Raw genomic sequence first — 17,892 nt, forward strand, 5'->3', positions numbered from 1 at the left:
TCTTCGAAAACTAACCTTGAAAAATACACGAAACTTTTGCTCTGACATGCATCAGTGGGATCCCTGCAGAAATAACATTATATAGCTGGTATTCTTTGTATGCCATTTATCTTAATTGCGTTTTTTTTTCATCACAACGTCTCGATCAATTGAATATACGAATGCCTGGTAATGTTTAATTGTCTGTATCCGTAGGAATCAGGCAATGTACGGAACATGATATGAAATAAACCACCACTTTGACCGTTTAATATGTCCATTTATGGTGTCAAGGTCATTGAATGACGACAACAGTTTCCGTATTGTTAAGTTTAAAATTTCTTTGAAATGCAAGTTTGCTAATAAACATTACAAAAGCAGGTAACTCTGTTATAAACTTTTAAAGAAGGAAAACTCCTAAAAATATCCAGTAATACAGATATCAAATTAATAGTTACTATTAAAATTGAGAAAACTTCTTTCAGTGAAAATTTACTGCGAGTTATTGAAATGTAAATACTGCAGATTTTCACATTATGCACTTAATAATCAAACGCTTAGATGTTTGAAAAATTATGCATTATGTATAATAATGTAAATTGTAACTACACCCCCTAAAAACAAAAACAAACAAACACAAATACAAACAGAAACAAAACAAAAACAAAAACAAAAACAAAACAAAAAAAACCAAAACAAAACAAAACAAAACAAAAAACAAACATGCAAGTTTAATTTACATTATGTTTAAGTTTTTGATTAACTAAAATCAAAACGCATAGTCCAGATACACAAAGAAACAAACGATTATTGATATACACAATAATCCACAATTGGTACCCCTTCTATATAAGATTTTACATCAAGTAATAAAAAAAGAAAAACAAGAAAAAAAAAATTGTCAAAATAAGAAAAAAAACCCTTTCATTTTAAATAAACATGAAAACAAAGAGTTATCTTCTCTTGTAATATAAACTCGTATTATTGCAATTATCTAGTGAAACTATTCTGTAAAATTACAAGACTTTGCAAGTACACTAAAATATGATTTATAAAAAATATTGCAATAGATGTGACACCTAAGTTTACAGAACAACATGTGCCAATCTTGCTTTAAGTACAATTACAAATGAAGCATAATTGAACCACAAGTTATTATCAAATATTACTGCGACCTAAACCATCTTTATATTAAGTTGTTTTAACATGTCAGGATGTGGTTTCTATTTCAAAATGACAAGTTCTTACAAATTTTGCTGTCGGATCGATTCACCTTTAAATTGTAAGAATTATCCTTTGACGTCATTGGTACACCTCTCACACTCACTCTTTGACGTCATTGAAATACCGCTAAGTTAAAGCAGATTCATCCTTATAATATTACACTCATTATTTTCATTAGTAGTTGAGTTTGTACATTTGCAACAACTGAATTCTATGAAACATGTCAGTTTTCTTCTCATACTTAAAGAGGTCGACCTACTAGGATAAGGGACACAACTCCTAAAAAATAATTGGAACGTTTTTATTCATCAGCATTTTACATCAATCTCATGTAAGCATCAAAGTAACTAAGACTAATCTCATTCTGTTTCAAACGAAAGCTTGATAGGCTTTGGTGAAATTGAATATGATACAAACATATCACTGATTACAAGAGTTATGTCCCTTACCTTAGGTCTACCTCCTTTAGTTTTATTTGTACCGATTATACATGTAGTGTTGTACATTGTAAGTCAATATATAAACGTCAATTTTATATCATATTTCGGTTAACCAATTTAGTGGATATGGCGAAACTGTTCCTTGCACAACAAAATAACCGGTATATCTGGAAAATATGCAGCTTTACTTTAGCGTATTATCTTTAAACAATCCTAATATCTTGACATACACTTAGAAATCGATGGTAAAGGAAAACTATTGACCAAACTTTACGACAAACGTGATGACTTTTCATTCAGAATTGTCAACTTTCCTTTCTTCTGTGGCAACATCGTATCAGCGCCTGCTTATGGAGTGCTTATTTCACAACTCATACATTATATGCCAGAGCTTTCCGAAACTACGCAGACTTTAATTTTGTATCGCGCAAGAATTCTAACAAATAGGCTTCTGGAACAGGGTTATATCGCTACAAGATTGAAGTCATCACTACTGAATTTTATTTTCATGGTCGTCATCATGAACTAGTGCATTGTTAGGGTGTATCCATCTGCACCATGAAAACTGATTTGTTCAACGTGTCATAGTTTTCCTTTCCCTCTTTTGTCTACCACGGACTTCAGGTTTTGCTTTGCAACCTAAATGAAAATTTCGCTGAGTTACTTTTAGCCCCAGGGACACAGATGTGGCATGAAGCATAGTGATCTGTTTAAAAATTAGACCTTACATTCAATTAAAATTTCATAATTCAGACGTTGACCAGAAGAAAATTTACGGGTTTATCTTTTTTTAAACTAAATCCAAATGTATTCTTATATCTGTCTTATTATGGTGAACATCTATACGATAAGTACTTCACAAGTGACATGTTCCGTTAAATTGGTCTCGTTTCCGGGCTTGACAGAATATGTCCTTATTTATATATTTTACATGTACATTTTACAGTTAAGAAAACATGATGACCGCACCCATACACACAATATCATCCTTGTTAAACTCATGCGGTTGAAAAGCGCACTTTCTGACAAAATGATTAGTTCTCTTTTGCCGTTGTTGGTGTCCATCTTTAGTCCTACCTTTGTTCAACTTGTGCCAGGTAAGTAAACAGTATCTCGTATTTTTTTTATGTAATAGGTATTTACTGTTTAAGTGAATCCACACAATAATGTAGACAAATTTCATTCCGTCTATCCGTTGATCTCATTTAAGTGAATCTAGCCGTCAATACCATCCCGCATGGAAGCTAACCGTCAATAACTTAGCCGTCAATAATATTCATGAGCGGTGCGTTCAAAATTTGAATTAAGTTATTCATATAAGGAAAGGTTAAATAGGAATAAAAATTGTTTTTAATATTTTATATTTCTTGTCGTCAATAGCACTATCAATGGTGGGACTGGGTCCAGAAATTTTGAAAAAAAAGAAAGGTTCTAAAAAGGGGGGTTCCAGGATATATGCTCATTTTTGGCCAAATTTTGCACGGAATTCAGCAACAAAAAGGGGGGCCGACTCTACTCTGTGCATCTACTTCTGACAATAAGATTTAAATTCCCCTGTTTTGGTTACTTGTCGTAATACAAATTATTAACAAAGACCGATTTAGAATCAAATATCCAAGTATGTGATCAAATTGTTCAGAATTATTTTTAGAATTTCCTTTTCATCAATCCTTTCTTGTTTTCGGATAGTATACTAAATTTGCCAAATTAGAAATTCATATTGCTTTTCATAGAAGTATGTACAGTGTACATGTAAATTGTATTGATGCTTTATATTGTCCGTGTGAGATGTATTGATCACTTGTGTTGTAGTTAAGAAATCGCAAAAATCTTTTCGTTTTTTTTTTAATTTTCCGAGTTTTTTACAGTGTTCATGAAGAATCGAACTTAATCAGACCACAGCGAGGACTTGTTTTGAAGCACATAATTAAATCAGATATACATATAGAAAGCGGTAATTTGTAAATTAATTCATTAATTTTGATGATCCATTTAAGATAACAAATACATGTCTAACAAAGATATTTAGATAATTTAAATTCCTTGCAATAATCCACTAACTCTGTGGATATTTTGGGCTTTCAAGAGTGATTCAATCTTGATTGTGTTCTTATCTTAGAGTTTAATAAACAATCATCAGTAACCATTTCAATGTTACTGAGTTTTTTTTCAATGAAAAGTAGAGTATTCAAGTTGTTTATCAATAGTAAACAAAGTCTAAGAACAACAATCTATAATTGTTACTGCATTATCCGAATTAAATACATGTTCGAAAATTGAAGTTTGGTATTATCCTTACCCGCACAGTAATTTTCGAATAAATCCGTATTTAAAACTACATTTTTTAAATAAATGTGACCTTTTCCAATCCGTTGTGCGTCTTTATCAGAAATGATTCATAAAACTAAACAAAAGTATGAAAAAAAAATATCACAAAAATCCGTATGATTTCAGTCTCTTTCGGAAAACGGAAGTAATTATAAGTCCGATTAAGAAAATCCAAAAGTTTAAAAAAACAAAACAAAACAAAAAACAAAAAAAAACAAAAAAAAAACAAACAAACAAAAAACGGTAATTTCTGTACCAACTTTGAGGTGGGTGTCTGGGACCAAGGTCCATTAGTCAATCTTGGGACTGGGATGAGATTTTAGGCCTACATTTACTTGAGGACTATCTTCTTCTGTCGAAAACCTTGATCCAAGCCACAGACGTCGAAGTTTGTACATAAGTTACTACGGAGGGGGGGGGGGAGGGGGGGGGGTTGGGGTTAACGTCCTTGTTGACCCTTTCGGGTCTCGCACGTTCGGTAGGTACATAAGTGGTTAGGGAGCCCCTTTAAAACATTTACTCTAGTCACGTGACATTTATTTCCTTCCAACATACTATTTATACATTTGTACACTTGGTCATAGTAAAAAAATTTAATGATAGGTCTCAGACTTTCAGCACAAATGTGAGTCCACGTTAGACTTGTTATTATCATCTTTTCAGGTAAATCTTCTAAATTAATTTATGAAAAAGACTGAAGTACTTACCATTTATTTATATGAACCTATTTTATTCTATAATCAATTAACTAGTTCTCAATTTTTTTTATTGAATTACATCCTATTATCCTGAGATAACATCCCCCGGGGTGCTGATTCCATCCAAGATGCAGATTTTCTTACTGTGCTTCATTATATTTTGTATATTCACTTTCACTTCTTTCAATAGAAACTGTCTTACACATGATTATGTCGTACCTCTTTTTTATCCATATTTATCCTTCACAACCCCTGAGGTGCAGTTATTTTATATATATCCAATATGTCTTTTTAAGGTTTTTAATAAATGCGCATACAGATCCAGCGTTAACCAAAAAACCCCCTTTCCTGTAAAAAGAATGAATAAATGCACACTTCCAGTTACAATCATTTTTGTTTAACGCTGGATTTCACTATAAAATAAGTGGCAAACGTGAAAAAAAAGATATTTCATTTACAGAGTAGCCTTCCAGGTGTTTTTTGTGCATTTGTTTCTCAATCGTTACTTTTTAAATTACGAACTTAACCATTAAATTGAAAATTTACGATGTGAATTACCTAACTATTTAGTTTTCTTCCAAATTTATAATAATTTTTTTACCAATTATTTCAGTAGGCAATGGTTCCCGTGCGGTTCTGAGAACAGATTATTTTAGAAACAAATTAAGAAAACTCCATTGTATCATTGTTTTACCACGGGCTGCCATTAATGTCCAATTGTTGAATTACGACATAAATGGCCAGTCCGAAGTAAAATAATGATAAAATGGAGTTTTCGTGATTTAAGTCGATTCTAATTTCTTAATATTTTTGAACAGACGCAGCCTATGTGTTGCACGAAATGTTGGTCATGTGTTTATCACTTTTTGTACCACGGTTGTAGTCTAAAGAGCTTCGAAGCATGCCACAATAGTTTTATTTAGTACTCATGGCAATGCTAGTTTGATACAATGTGTGGCCCGTATCTTATAGTGAAAGTCTAACGTATGCACAGGAAAAAAAGATGATAAATCGTATTGATCAACGAACGACAACACCTTAGTTACATTTTGTAGCACCTTAAAACTTACCCAATTGCATGTCCTATGAAACCTGTCTAAACCAAACTTTGGTTAAACTTGCCACATGCGTACAAGACATCTCCTTAAGTCCGTTCATATCAAGTATTCCTTTTAAATCTATGCAAGCCTTACACCTGCGTTAACCAAAAATATCTCTCAGTCCAAAATGTGTTCGGTTTCACGATGTAAAACTGTAAGTGACCATATTACATGTACATGTACATGTAAGAATTTGATTTTCTTCATTTTAGATCCCTTATATACTGCGTATGATTGGAAGACTGCTAGAAATCTTTGTTTAAATCAAAATAAGCAATTTGGTGGCAAAAGCATATGGAAAATGATAAGCAAGAAAGAGTATAACCCCAACGCCTCTGTATGGTTAAATGGTTTTGTTCTTCGTTCTCCGATTATGGAATATTATGGTAAGATAATTTGCACTAACTTAATCAGAATATGTTGAATGATACACGACAACTCTACTTTACATGTCATGCCAAGGATATTGATATTATATACATGTATTAAATTACAGAAATCAGAATAAAAGAAAACAGACAAGATTTCCTATATCATGCTGGACTATTGTGTTACAATTTCATGGAAATGCACTAAAAATGAATGTTTCAAGGGCAGATAACTGTCAAAAATCTATTTTTTTCTAAGATTCTAGTGAAAATTTTCTGCGCAAAGCCAGTGATGCAGAGATCAAATAATGGTCTTTTCAAATAGAGAAAGTATCCGTGGGGTTTTGACATGCATTTTTCTGATTTTTCACATTTTGCCTGATTCTTACAAACACTTACACTTAATGTACACAATTGTTAATGGATTAGTGCCAGACTATTTACTGTCAAACTTACATTTTAAGGTCGTCCGCAATGGCATCTACTTAGACCTAACATAATTTTTTATAATTTGTTTTTTTTTTATTTCTCGGCTGTTAAGATTTGGAATGAACTACCAGAATCAATAACACGTTCTACATCTATAGATTTATTTAAAAAAAATTGTTTTCAACACTTTTGTACAACGTCGCAAAATTTTAGTGAGTACTGTCTATTCAAGTAAAAGCATATAACCTTGATTCCCTAGATTACTCTATACTATTGTATATATTATTGTATTTATGTTACATTATATAAACTTGTTTAAATTTTATTTGCGTTTTAGTTATTCTAATTGGATTACCCTCTTTAAATAAATAATTTAGAATACATTTGTACATCCAAAAAAAGCAAAGTTCATCGTGTCACGAGACTCCGTTTACATCCAAAGGAGTTTTTCTCCGATATGTTCACCAGGGGTGGGGTTCTCGAAGCTATCCTAAGATATGTCATAAGTCACGTCCTAAGACCAACTTTAGGATGAAGTTAGGATCATCTTATGACAATGTTAGGTTGTGTCTCGAAGCTATCTCAGACATATCTCAAGTTACGACGTCATAAAGGCATCCTAAGTATATTTTGTGAAATGTTTAAACTATTACTTATATCAACATGTTTTTATTAAAACAATATTAAATACGGGTAAATGGATGATATTGCTTTATCAAATAAACAAAAATGCATAATTTAGGATATTTATGTTTTTCACGTCTTTGGTGAACAAAAAAAAAAAAAAAAGATTGCTTAAAAAGCGAATGAAGTTATTGATTTTTGACTGTTACATGTATGTATTAGAAATAGAAACAGCAGCAAGTTTTTAATAAGGTGTCACTGGATCGTAAAACATTCAGGTCAAAGTTTAAAATCATGCACATTCCTTAAAATTTGTTTGGACCGACACGTGCCGGTCTTTCTGTGGTATTTGTATATGATCGTAAGACACCTATTTAAGTCGTCCTAAAGTTAGGATGAAAATTGCGACTCGTCTCAACTTATGATGGCTTCGAGAACACAACTTAGGACAGAGACGAATCGTACGATAGTCTTAGGACACGTCTTGTCCCTAAGATAGCGTCGAGAAACCCAAACCTGAGAGATTGTATCGCATGAGATAAGTCATTCATTGTATAATTTTCGACTTGATTTTCTTTTCGTCGTTACGTTAAAGCAGATGTGTCATTTTCTCCTATATTCATATGACATTTGTTTAATTTTATAGTAGTTTTTTTTTGTTATTTCAATTTGTTAGATCTATGTTCTTTTTTTCCTATCCGTGTTTATTGTATATTGCTTTTAACCTCTATAGGATCAGTATAGAAGCGAGTATTGTTTCAATAAATGGTAACTCATATTTATTGCATGGGTAATGTGTGCAATCTAGTAATTTTCATCGAAAATGACAATTATTCTTTTCCAGTTTTTACTTAATCCTACAACACGAATGTCTTTTTCATTTTTTTTATAATTACCATTTTTATTCAGTTACAATTTTTGCATTAATAAAAGCATGGCAATTAAGATATGCGTAACTAGGATGTCGATACGTACATACAATATTTTACATTTACATTGAATATGTCGAGATCACAACATTTTTAAAGCAGATTTAAAATAGATGATTATTTTATTAGGATCAAACCCAGAGAGTCAAGAGATTAATGCGTGATAAATTGTCTTTCCTTTTTGTTTCTTACACTTTTATTTTTAAATTTAGTCAGGTGTCATCAGGGTTAGGAAGAATGCAATAATGATTTTGTAGTTTATATATATTACTGTTTTACATACATCTTGACCGTTAGATAACTGAAACATGAGTATATAATTGGGTTTCTATGACAACCGCATATATTTCTTTATACGATCGTCTGTAACAATTTGAATACTTAGATGAATTACCAGTAAGGCCGCGACCGTGCTATAAATATCACAAAAAAACATATTTTGTTCCAAGGTTTCAATCATGCCTTTTCCAAGCTTTCCTTGCGATTTTTGTATGTTTGCTTCGATTGAGTTTCTGTATATTACATGGAAGCACGGCAATGCTAGCAAGCCCATATACATGTAAACAAGAAAGTGTTGAGACTGAAAATATCTTGTCAACATTTGACGATACTAATGGTTTCGTTCAATTTTAAGTATTTTTTGTTTTAAAAAAAATTGCTGATGTATATATCCAGACATAATTAAATGTAACCTTTTCCCTGGTTATTGTGTTTGTTAAAGGATGCTTCAAAATAGACCAGCAGATCTCTAACGAGAAAGTATTTGCCAAGCACATATTCATTAGCTGTTCCAACCATTGTGAGTCTAAAAAATCATTCATGCTCCTCAAGGTGAGAATAATACTAGGGTCTTACACGAGTTGTTGAATTTTGTTTATCACTGTTAAAAGATTGTGTTCACCGCGATACGCGTGAAAATACGATGGGATTAAAAAGAAGTTTCAGACTTTCATACATGTAGGGGAGGCGTGTACGTGTGTATGTTTTCCATAAAACGCCCATCTTTTTAGCAACCTGGAGAATTTCATTTGCAATGTCTTAATTATAAATGGATTGGTACTTAACTTAGTTATCTTCATTAGTCTGGTGTCTCAGTATTAACAACAACTATACGAGCTGTCAAAAAAAAGAATTTATATAAGTACATATATGTATGAGGACGCGTTCAATCCACACACATCATTAATTTAGAAAAAAAAATCAAAGTTCCAAATGGGAGCTCGGTGTTTTATTTTTTTTAACCGTTTAAATATGACATTGTCATCTGTCACTCACTTTTGGGCTAAAATTCTTCCGGTTGTGCCGCTGAGTATAAAAAACATTAAAGAAAGAAAGAAAGAAAGAAAGAAAGAAAGAAAGAAAGAAACAAACAAACAAACATGCAAACAAACAAAAAAAAAAACAAAAACAAAACAAAACAAAACAAAACAAAAAAAAAAAAAAAAACAAAAAAAAAAAACAATAAATAAACAATGAGAACGAATAATACAAATTAACTAATTATATATATAACTAACTGTTCGTTGTTCCCTCCATCTTTTCGTCAACAAATACTAGCACAATGAATGTTTTAGTAAATAAATAAACAAATAACTGACATTAATAGAATGATACAATAATAAACAGAAAACAATTCTACATTTGAAACTATACAAATTTACTTCATTTTACAGAACCACAATTGCACATGTCTAAGTAAAACTCAGTGGACAACACTGAGCAAGAACTTTCATCGAACAGAAGTTTCAACAACCGACTGCAGAAGTGGCGAAAATGGCATAGATACATATGGCGGAGACGATAATATATACTCAGTATATAAATACTCAGAAGAAGTACTTGGTAAGATTTATAGAAAAGTATGTCCTAAGTACCACATACATTATCTAAGTTAAACTTTAACTCTACAAGTAAACTGTTTTTTTTTATAAGAACCTCATATTTGTAAAACATTCAAAGTCAAAAACTTCGATTTCCTTGTTTGGGTAGCATTCAGAGACATAGTAACATAAAAAATACCAAATAACTATCTCAAAGGACATGACATACGGCATGTTGTGTAATAATGAATACGCTTGTTTGTAATATTCATAATCCTTGTATCGGAACAGAAACAAATCAAATACACTGGAAGAACTGAATTAGTTGCTGACACTCAAAGTAGCGTTTTTCTCATACTATTAATATATTAATGTTATACATAAAGCCTATGTGATAAGAAAACATAAGAATTATGCCCCTTTTCAACTCTATACATCTGCCACGCTCAGTGCCGAATCCCACCTCTTTATTCAAATTAATACAGTGCACCGGATATAGCTCTACGGGTTTGAAATTAGTAATCCTCATGTCCTATTAATATATTGCATTCTGTTTAGTGTGACTTATAAGCTAGCAGAGTGATTTGTAGTAAATCAGAAGCCGCTTAAAAATGTGCAGTGGGGATTGTTATTTGTATTAAGTACAGCTATGCTTAAAAATCAGGCAGATGCCAATAATATGTGATTCATGCTTTTCTTAATCCAAATTTTTTTTTATTGCAAATGCTTTTGTAGGCCCCATAGATACAATATTCACAAATTAAAGTGCTAATGAAAGTTGCCCACTGGAGATTTTAACTCTTGGATTATGGTTATGTTCTACTACAGAAAAAGTACAGGAAAACTTCCTACCAGAATTTTTACACTGTAACCAATTAAAAATATTTTACTTTAATTAACAGATCAAAGGACATAAAATAATATCGAACTCTTCTCAATCAATACATTTATAGGACATAGTCTTCTTGCATGATTCTTAGCTGGAGTGCTACCTAATAGTATTGAAATTGTGTGTTTCAGATCCAGAGTTTGGGAATAATTGTTTTTCAAAGAAACATAATCAAAACACCAACAGAACAAATTGCAGCAATGAGTTAAAATTTATTTGCCAAAAAGTTAACGCAGATAGTGAAAGTAGGTTTACATATATTTAGAAAATCATATCTATATAGGTTACAAAGTAATTAAAATCTTTTTGGCTCTTATACATTGAATGTGTCATTAAATTTACGTTTGTTTGATTAGTTCAATTTGGTTTGAATTTTTATCTGTGTTATGGTCATCGCTGATAGAAAACGACCAACTATATGATGTACTGTACTTTTACATTAAATTAATGAATATTAAGTGCTTTCGTTAGAGGAGGAATTGAAATAAATTTACATTCTTTAAGACGTTCAGGTTTCCCACACGCACGATACCCAAACGCACGTTAAACGAACGCTTCTATCGTGCATTTAAACGAACGCTCCTATAAACAAATAACGAAGAAAGAAAAAAAAAAGAAAATAAAATTAATGAAATTAATAATACTAAAAAATATAAAAAAAATGACAATTGAATCCAGGAAATAACCAAATATAAAAATATACGAACGCTTCTATCGTGCGTTTAAACGAACGCTCGTATCATGCGCTTAAACGTACGCTCCTAGCGTGCGTTCAAACGAATGCTTCTATCGTGCGTTTAAACGAACGCAACGCGGTGTGCAAACGCACGATAAACGATGCACGAACGCTAAAATGGGAAACGTGAACGTTTCAAGGAGTGTACCTATAGATAGATGCTTAATGTTGACTGTCTGTTTTTTATGTACATTTGTATCACTCATCAAATATTTGTCTCTGGTACTATATTCTTTCACATTAAGAATCTGGATATAATTATTTCAGAAGGATCAACGAATATCTCTACGGATTGTAGTTTTGTCATGTTATTGAACCATACAAATGCACTTAAAATGTGCAATAGAAATCAAAGCTACATCCAACATAAAATTGGAAATCAGCAGTGCAATAAAGGTTCTATTTCAAATAACAAGGACGTTTGGTATTGGTATAAAGCATACTCAAGAGAAAAGATAATTTGGAATGAAAATTCAGGTACAAAATAAGCTCTCTCTATATATACGTCTAAATATGTTCAACATCACCAAATGATGGTAAAGTTGACATTGAATATTTCGGATAACCGATATCCTTCTTTAGCATAAAACTTTGGTGATGTTGAACATATTAAGAAAAAAAAAACTATATTTTATATAGCCTAGCTGGCCGAGTGGTCTAGGACGCTGGACTGTAAGGCGATGTTGCCAAAGATGTCACAGCGGTACGAGTTCGTGTCCTTGGAGGGAACGACCAAATATTTTGCTTCGTAAATTTGACAGTTCTAACATCGTTGGCAATTTTTAAGACCCTTCTATACGTTTACGTTATCTTCCCTGTATCAATTTGATCCGATGAAGCAGTGTAGCGGATAGAGTCGTCACATCTGAGACGTTTTTACATATTAAATTATGCTCCCATAACCTGGTTAAAAACAATCTTTAAAATACACATGCCATTATCGGCATAAAACATATTTTCAAATATGACATGATGTAGTACCAACAAAGGATAATAGCTAAGTGATGTTTAAGGTGGTTTAGTTTTGTTGTACTTGATCTATATAAAAAGTTCATAGTATCAACGTGAAAGGATAACAACTTGAGACGTTCCTGAAGTCGAGTTTAATAGATTTGGTTTTGCTAGAATTATTTTATGTCACTATGTGCGATATTAATGTATTATAGTTTTAAGTACACAAAGTAGGAAACAAATACGTTAATGTTTGACAAGAATGTTTCTGTAATAATTGTCTTTACAAATTCTATAACAATTACAGAAGTTCTATCAGACACATGCTTGCTAGCTTATAGACCAGATAAAAACGGGAACCATTATAAACTAAAAAGCGAGTCATGTAGCAAAAAACACATGGGTGTCTGCATTTTAATAGAAACTACTAAACAAAAGAACGGCACAACAGTATCAAGAACTTCCATTGCATCAGGTTAGTCAAAATAACTTACATTAATTGTTGTTTCGCTAAAATATTTCACAAGCGACAAGTACTATACTGAATATTACATGCCAGAATCTGCATCATATGCTAAGACTTATGTTTCGCTAAAATATTTCACAAGCGACAAGTACTGTACTGACTATTACATGCCAGAATCTGCATCATATGCTAAGACTTATGTTTCGCTAAAATATTTCACAAGCGACAAGTACTTTTACTGAATATTACATGCCAGAATCTGCATCATATGCTAAGACTTATGTTTCGCTAAAATATTTCACAAGCGACAAGTACTTTACTGAATATTACATGCCAGAATCTGCATCATATGCTAAGACTTATGTTTCGCTAAAATATTTCACAAGCGACAAGTACTGTACTGACTATTACATGCCAGAATCTGCATCATATGCTAAGACTTATGTTTCGCTAAAATATTTCACAAGCGACAAGTACTTTACTGAATATTACATGCCAGAATCTGCATCATATGCTAAGACTTATGTTTCGCTAAAATATTTCACAAGCGACAAGTACTATACTGAATATGCTAAGACTTATGTTTCGCTAAAATATTTCACAAGCGACAAGTACTTTACTGAATATTACATGCCAGAATCTGCTAAGACTTATATTTAAATCAAAAGGGACTGCTGACCTGTGGAGTGATATAGGCCGAGAGTTTATATTTTGGCATGTCACGTTCACTATATCATACTTCAAATGTGTATTCCGAAAAAGTGCAATAAAGGGAAGACGAAATAGGTCTAGGATGTGATATAGGTCTAGGGGTGTTTAAGATTTTTAACAATCTCTTTTAATTCATATACAAAACGTATAATTTCATCTTATATATGATATAAATCATATTGGATATGGTATAAAGTACATTATATCAACGTATATATTTTATGCGTGTCTGTTTTCGCGTTTTCATTAAATATATGCATTTTGTTAAATAAGTTTTATCTACGTAAAATGTTTTCTGGTGCATGTACAACAGTTATTTAAAGTTTCAGTTTCTGTACGAATCAGGCAAAATTGTGAAAGTTAGAGACCTGCAAAAAACTCATTGGTCCTAGAATATTATTTTACTCAAATATGATTTCTCTTTTTGAAAATACCGTTATTTGATCTTTACATCACTGCATTTATTCAGAATTTTTTCCATAGAATGTTAGAACCAAAATTAAGTTTTGACAGAGTTATCTGCCCTTGAAAAGCTTATTTACAGGGCATTTTAATAAAATCAAAAACTCAATTAACCAAAAATACATGTGAAATAGTGTTTTTCTTCTTGATTCTGATGTAAGTAGTCAACTTACATTATCAGAGTGGTGGTTTTTATACCATGTTTCACTCACTGTCTGTTTTATTTACAGAGACGAACACTTAATATCTTTTGTAAATAGTTCTTTTATTTATCTATTGTTCGTTCAGATATTTCTACCTCACGGTCTGGCGCAACATCTCTAGATACCGCTGAAGGTGTATCTTCAAATGGTAAAGTTTTTGATAAAAACATGGGTATGATTAGATTTTAAGAAGATGTCCATGAAAAAAAAAAATAGGCAATGGGTTGCACTGACAAATTTTGTTTAACAAATATCCGTATAATATCATGAACGCACCCTTCTCAAAGTTGAGTGTTGGTTGTTGATTAACTGTAACCGTTTAAAAGAAAAAAAAGTACATAAAAAATATTTAAATTCACTTAAAAAGGGAGATAACTCCTCTTTATTTGAGTGCAAAATTTGGTTGCGTTGTTAGGAAAGTTAAAAACATTTTCGGAGTCAACTATTGTGATACAAATGATATAAACATTACATTGAAACATCAAGTTCAGTTGGATAAAATTTATCCTGTGCCACAGATATCATAGGATCTGCCCGATTCTAACATGGACAGCCTAATACTAAATAAAGGAATATTAAATACATTTAAACACAATATACAAGGTGAATTTTTATTTAACCAAAGTATTGTTTCAGCACTTATTTACAAACACTAAATTTATGAAGGTTCGATCCAGTTTTGACCACAGTGACACTCAAAATATAATTCAGATGAATAAGCTATTAAAACTGTGTTTCCCTATTTTGATAAAGGATAAGGGGTTATTTCAGTGCACATTGAAATGATCATTCAACTATTGTGCAGGGAAATTTAACTTTCTTGGAATATGTGGTTAGCTTAACATCACAATGGATGTTCAGTAATATTAATAACATGACAATTTCCTAATTTATATTTACACAAAATTTTAGTGTTCCGAAATGCTGTTAAAATCAAGTTATGGAGCTAGGGAGCTGCGATATTGTGTGTCAAAAATATTGTTACATCTAGGGAGGGAGGTTTTAAGCAACAGTTAAATATGTGAAAAATCGGACTAAAATTTGAGTGGATTAAGCAACACTAAGACTGACTGGCAGTATGAACTTTGTTTTTTAGGGAACGTTTTTAGCTTTCACATGTTTTATATTTCAATTTAAAGCAGTTAACGGAACTTTGCAGAAACAAATGTGCAACTTAAAAGTCCAAAAGACAGCGAAAAGAGTTCAAGTGGTAAATTAATTAAAAAAAAAAAAAAAAAAAAAAAAAAAAAAAAAAGTTTACGTTTGACAAATAGTGAAAGTGAATTCTAGACTTGCCTATTGACTACGTATTTACAGCATGACACACACATACAGTCTATGAAGTGCATTTAAAAGAACTATAGTTTACCTAATTTTTTTTAGAACATCTTCCTTCTGTAGTCGATATAGGAGTTATCATTTGCATTGTTATTGGACTTATACTGGGTGCAGGTCTCATTTTAATGACCGTGTGTTGTTTGAAAAGGTAATTTAGATTCCATATCGTGTGTATATCCAACAAATTTGGATGTTTTCTTTGGTCATTTGAAAATGCTCTGCCCAGTCCATTATTATGTTTGATTAAAGTTCAATAACGTAGAATGGCAAGGAAGAAAATTTTACAACAAGCTGAAGTTCTTTTTATTCAAATTATTACTAATGCTTCAAGATAACTCTAAAGTGATCGAATCTAAAAGTTGTGGTAAACGCATCTCAATTCTCATATTTTTGATAAAAGCATGTTTTGAGTTCAACAAAATCAAATAAGTACGTTGCATTTTATTTTACTTAGGAGACAAAAACCAAAGGTGTCCATTAGAAACACTGCGCCACTTTATTACTCAACGGTCCAGTCTAAGGAATATTCAGAGCAACCAATCATTGATCAGCCTCAGTATGACTATACTGAGCATACAGAAAATTCAACAACTACGATCAATGAGGAAGGGGTTTATAATCACCTGGGAGACAATGACACACGACAAGAACTAAACAGTGGTCCTGTTTATGATCACTCTGGCATAAATGTTATCGATCATTATGATTATACGGGCACGTCCATTACAAATAAAGACTATAATCAACATAATCTATACGATTGCAACCAGTGTACAGGTAATTACAGCCACTTGAACGCTACCAATAAACATTCGGATCAAATCAATGTTTATGATCATACGTAATGATGCATGTATGGATTCGTCACGTTGTAGTTTGGTTCGTCCAATCGTTTTTGGCGTTTATTACTCTTTTATTTTGATGTGTTTCCTCTTCTTTTTTTATTAAAATGTATATACTTCATTTGTTTGCAAATATGTTAAAAAGTTTTCTCTTTAAAATGGTATTTTTTGCTCAAATGTACCTTAGTTTCTGCAAACAGTATATGATCTACACTTAAATGTCCTAATACGTTCGATTTTAGGGCATGCTATTGACAAATTTACACGCACTCCGTATTTAAAATATAACAATAAAATTGTTCTCAGCATTTTGACCATTAAGTTCCAGATGGCATTGATTGAAAGTAGATAAATGCAGCACCGTCAATTTCATATAATATTCACAAGTGAAAAAAAAATACATTTCAGAACTTATGGAAAGAAGGGAAAAATAAACATCGGAAATCGATTGATTGTAAAGAATGGAGTTGGATTCTAGCATTGTAAACGTTATAGACGACTTCTGTTGTAGACATGTAGTATTTTATCTCTGATTCCTGTAGTTCTTAGTTGAAGTAGCTGTTTCTTTTGTGTAATTTCCTGCATTTAGTTTGGTCAGAAATGTCCAATTGGGCATGGGTGGTTCCGGTAATCAATACAGGTTTCCATCACCTTTTTTTCTTGTATATCTGTTAAAATAGTAATGATCATTATACATGTTGCACACTTTCAAGTACTGTACATGTAAATACATACTGCTTTGAGATTCGTCAAACTGTTTCTTTCCAAACATTAACAAACAAATTTTAGCGTTTTCTCTCAAAGACTTAATAAAGTTAATGATTTGGTTAACCATTCTATTCTCTTTCCTTGTTTTGAATTATTCCCAGACAGGGGAACATATACTTTAAATAATATTTATATTATCAGGAAATAGTTGTACTACAGATCTTGAATGGTATAAACACTACGTTTACACTTTAAACCATCCTCTATTCCTCATTGTTTCAACCCCATTATAAATTCCCCATTAAGGATAACGATAAGGATAACGAATTCTCATTCCCCAAAAATTCCTCTTGCAATAAAAAGATTTATTGCTTCAGATTCTTCAATATTTCAGCTATAGATATCAATTGATTTCAATATGTATTTTATATAAATAATAATAAAAAAAATTAACTGATTTCCACGTTCTCCCCATTCAAAATACCTGTACCCCCTAAGTAATACCCTTTTCCCAAACCAGCCGTTCCCACTTCTCCCTGACCACATATACCATGAAATGAGTCGTTTATATGTATATGAACAAATATGTATTTGAAATTAATTTTACCTACAACCACAGCAGCATCGACAACTCTAGTATAGATTTC

At 31.8% G+C, this 17,892-nt stretch overlaps 1 protein-coding gene across 5 annotated transcripts; it reads left to right on the forward strand.

The window, feature by feature from the left end:
- The first annotated feature begins 2,546 nt into the window (after positions 1-2,546).
- Positions 2,547-16,658, forward strand: LOC148619928 (uncharacterized). 5 transcript variants are annotated; one of them, XM_088580373.1, is made up of 11 exons: positions 2,549-2,740; positions 5,982-6,155; positions 6,679-6,778; positions 8,841-8,950; positions 9,793-9,961; positions 10,960-11,073; positions 11,832-12,041; positions 12,823-12,990; positions 14,443-14,529; positions 15,741-15,843; positions 16,150-16,658. In XM_088580373.1, the coding sequence occupies exons 2-11, from the start codon at positions 6,117-6,119 to the stop codon at positions 16,538-16,540; spliced, it is 1,491 nt and encodes a 496-aa protein (XP_088436499.1). In that variant the 5' UTR covers positions 2,549-2,740; positions 5,982-6,116; the 3' UTR covers positions 16,541-16,658. The 5 variants fall into 5 exon arrangements, with proteins under 5 accessions (XP_088436500.1, XP_088436499.1, XP_088436495.1 ...); XM_088580374.1 differs by lacking the exons at positions 6,679-6,778; positions 15,741-15,843 and adding an exon at positions 15,497-15,567 and having other exon boundaries at positions 2,547-2,740; positions 14,443-14,505; positions 16,150-16,319; XM_088580369.1 differs by lacking the exon at positions 6,679-6,778 and having other exon boundaries at positions 2,551-2,740.
- Positions 16,659-17,892: the final 1,234 nt, after the last annotated feature.

This window comes from Perna viridis, chromosome 4 (genome assembly GCF_037379345.1).
Source record: "Perna viridis isolate PV_CMFRI_1.1 ecotype Kerala chromosome 4, ASM3737934v1, whole genome shotgun sequence".
Classification (NCBI taxonomy): Eukaryota; Metazoa; Mollusca; class Bivalvia; order Mytilida; family Mytilidae; genus Perna; species Perna viridis.

Excerpts from the sequence above, each read along its gene's own strand:
- LOC148619928 (XM_088580369.1), top strand. The coding sequence starts at position 2,575 with ATGTACATTTTACAGTTAAGAAAACATGATGACCGCACCCATACACAC. Across the intron at positions 2,741-5,981 it reads CTTTGTTCAACTTGTGCCAG|ATCCCTTATATACTGCGTAT; the intron begins GTAAGTAAACAG and ends TCTTCATTTTAG. Across the intron at positions 8,951-9,792 it reads AATCATTCATGCTCCTCAAG|AACCACAATTGCACATGTCT; the intron begins GTGAGAATAATA and ends TTCATTTTACAG.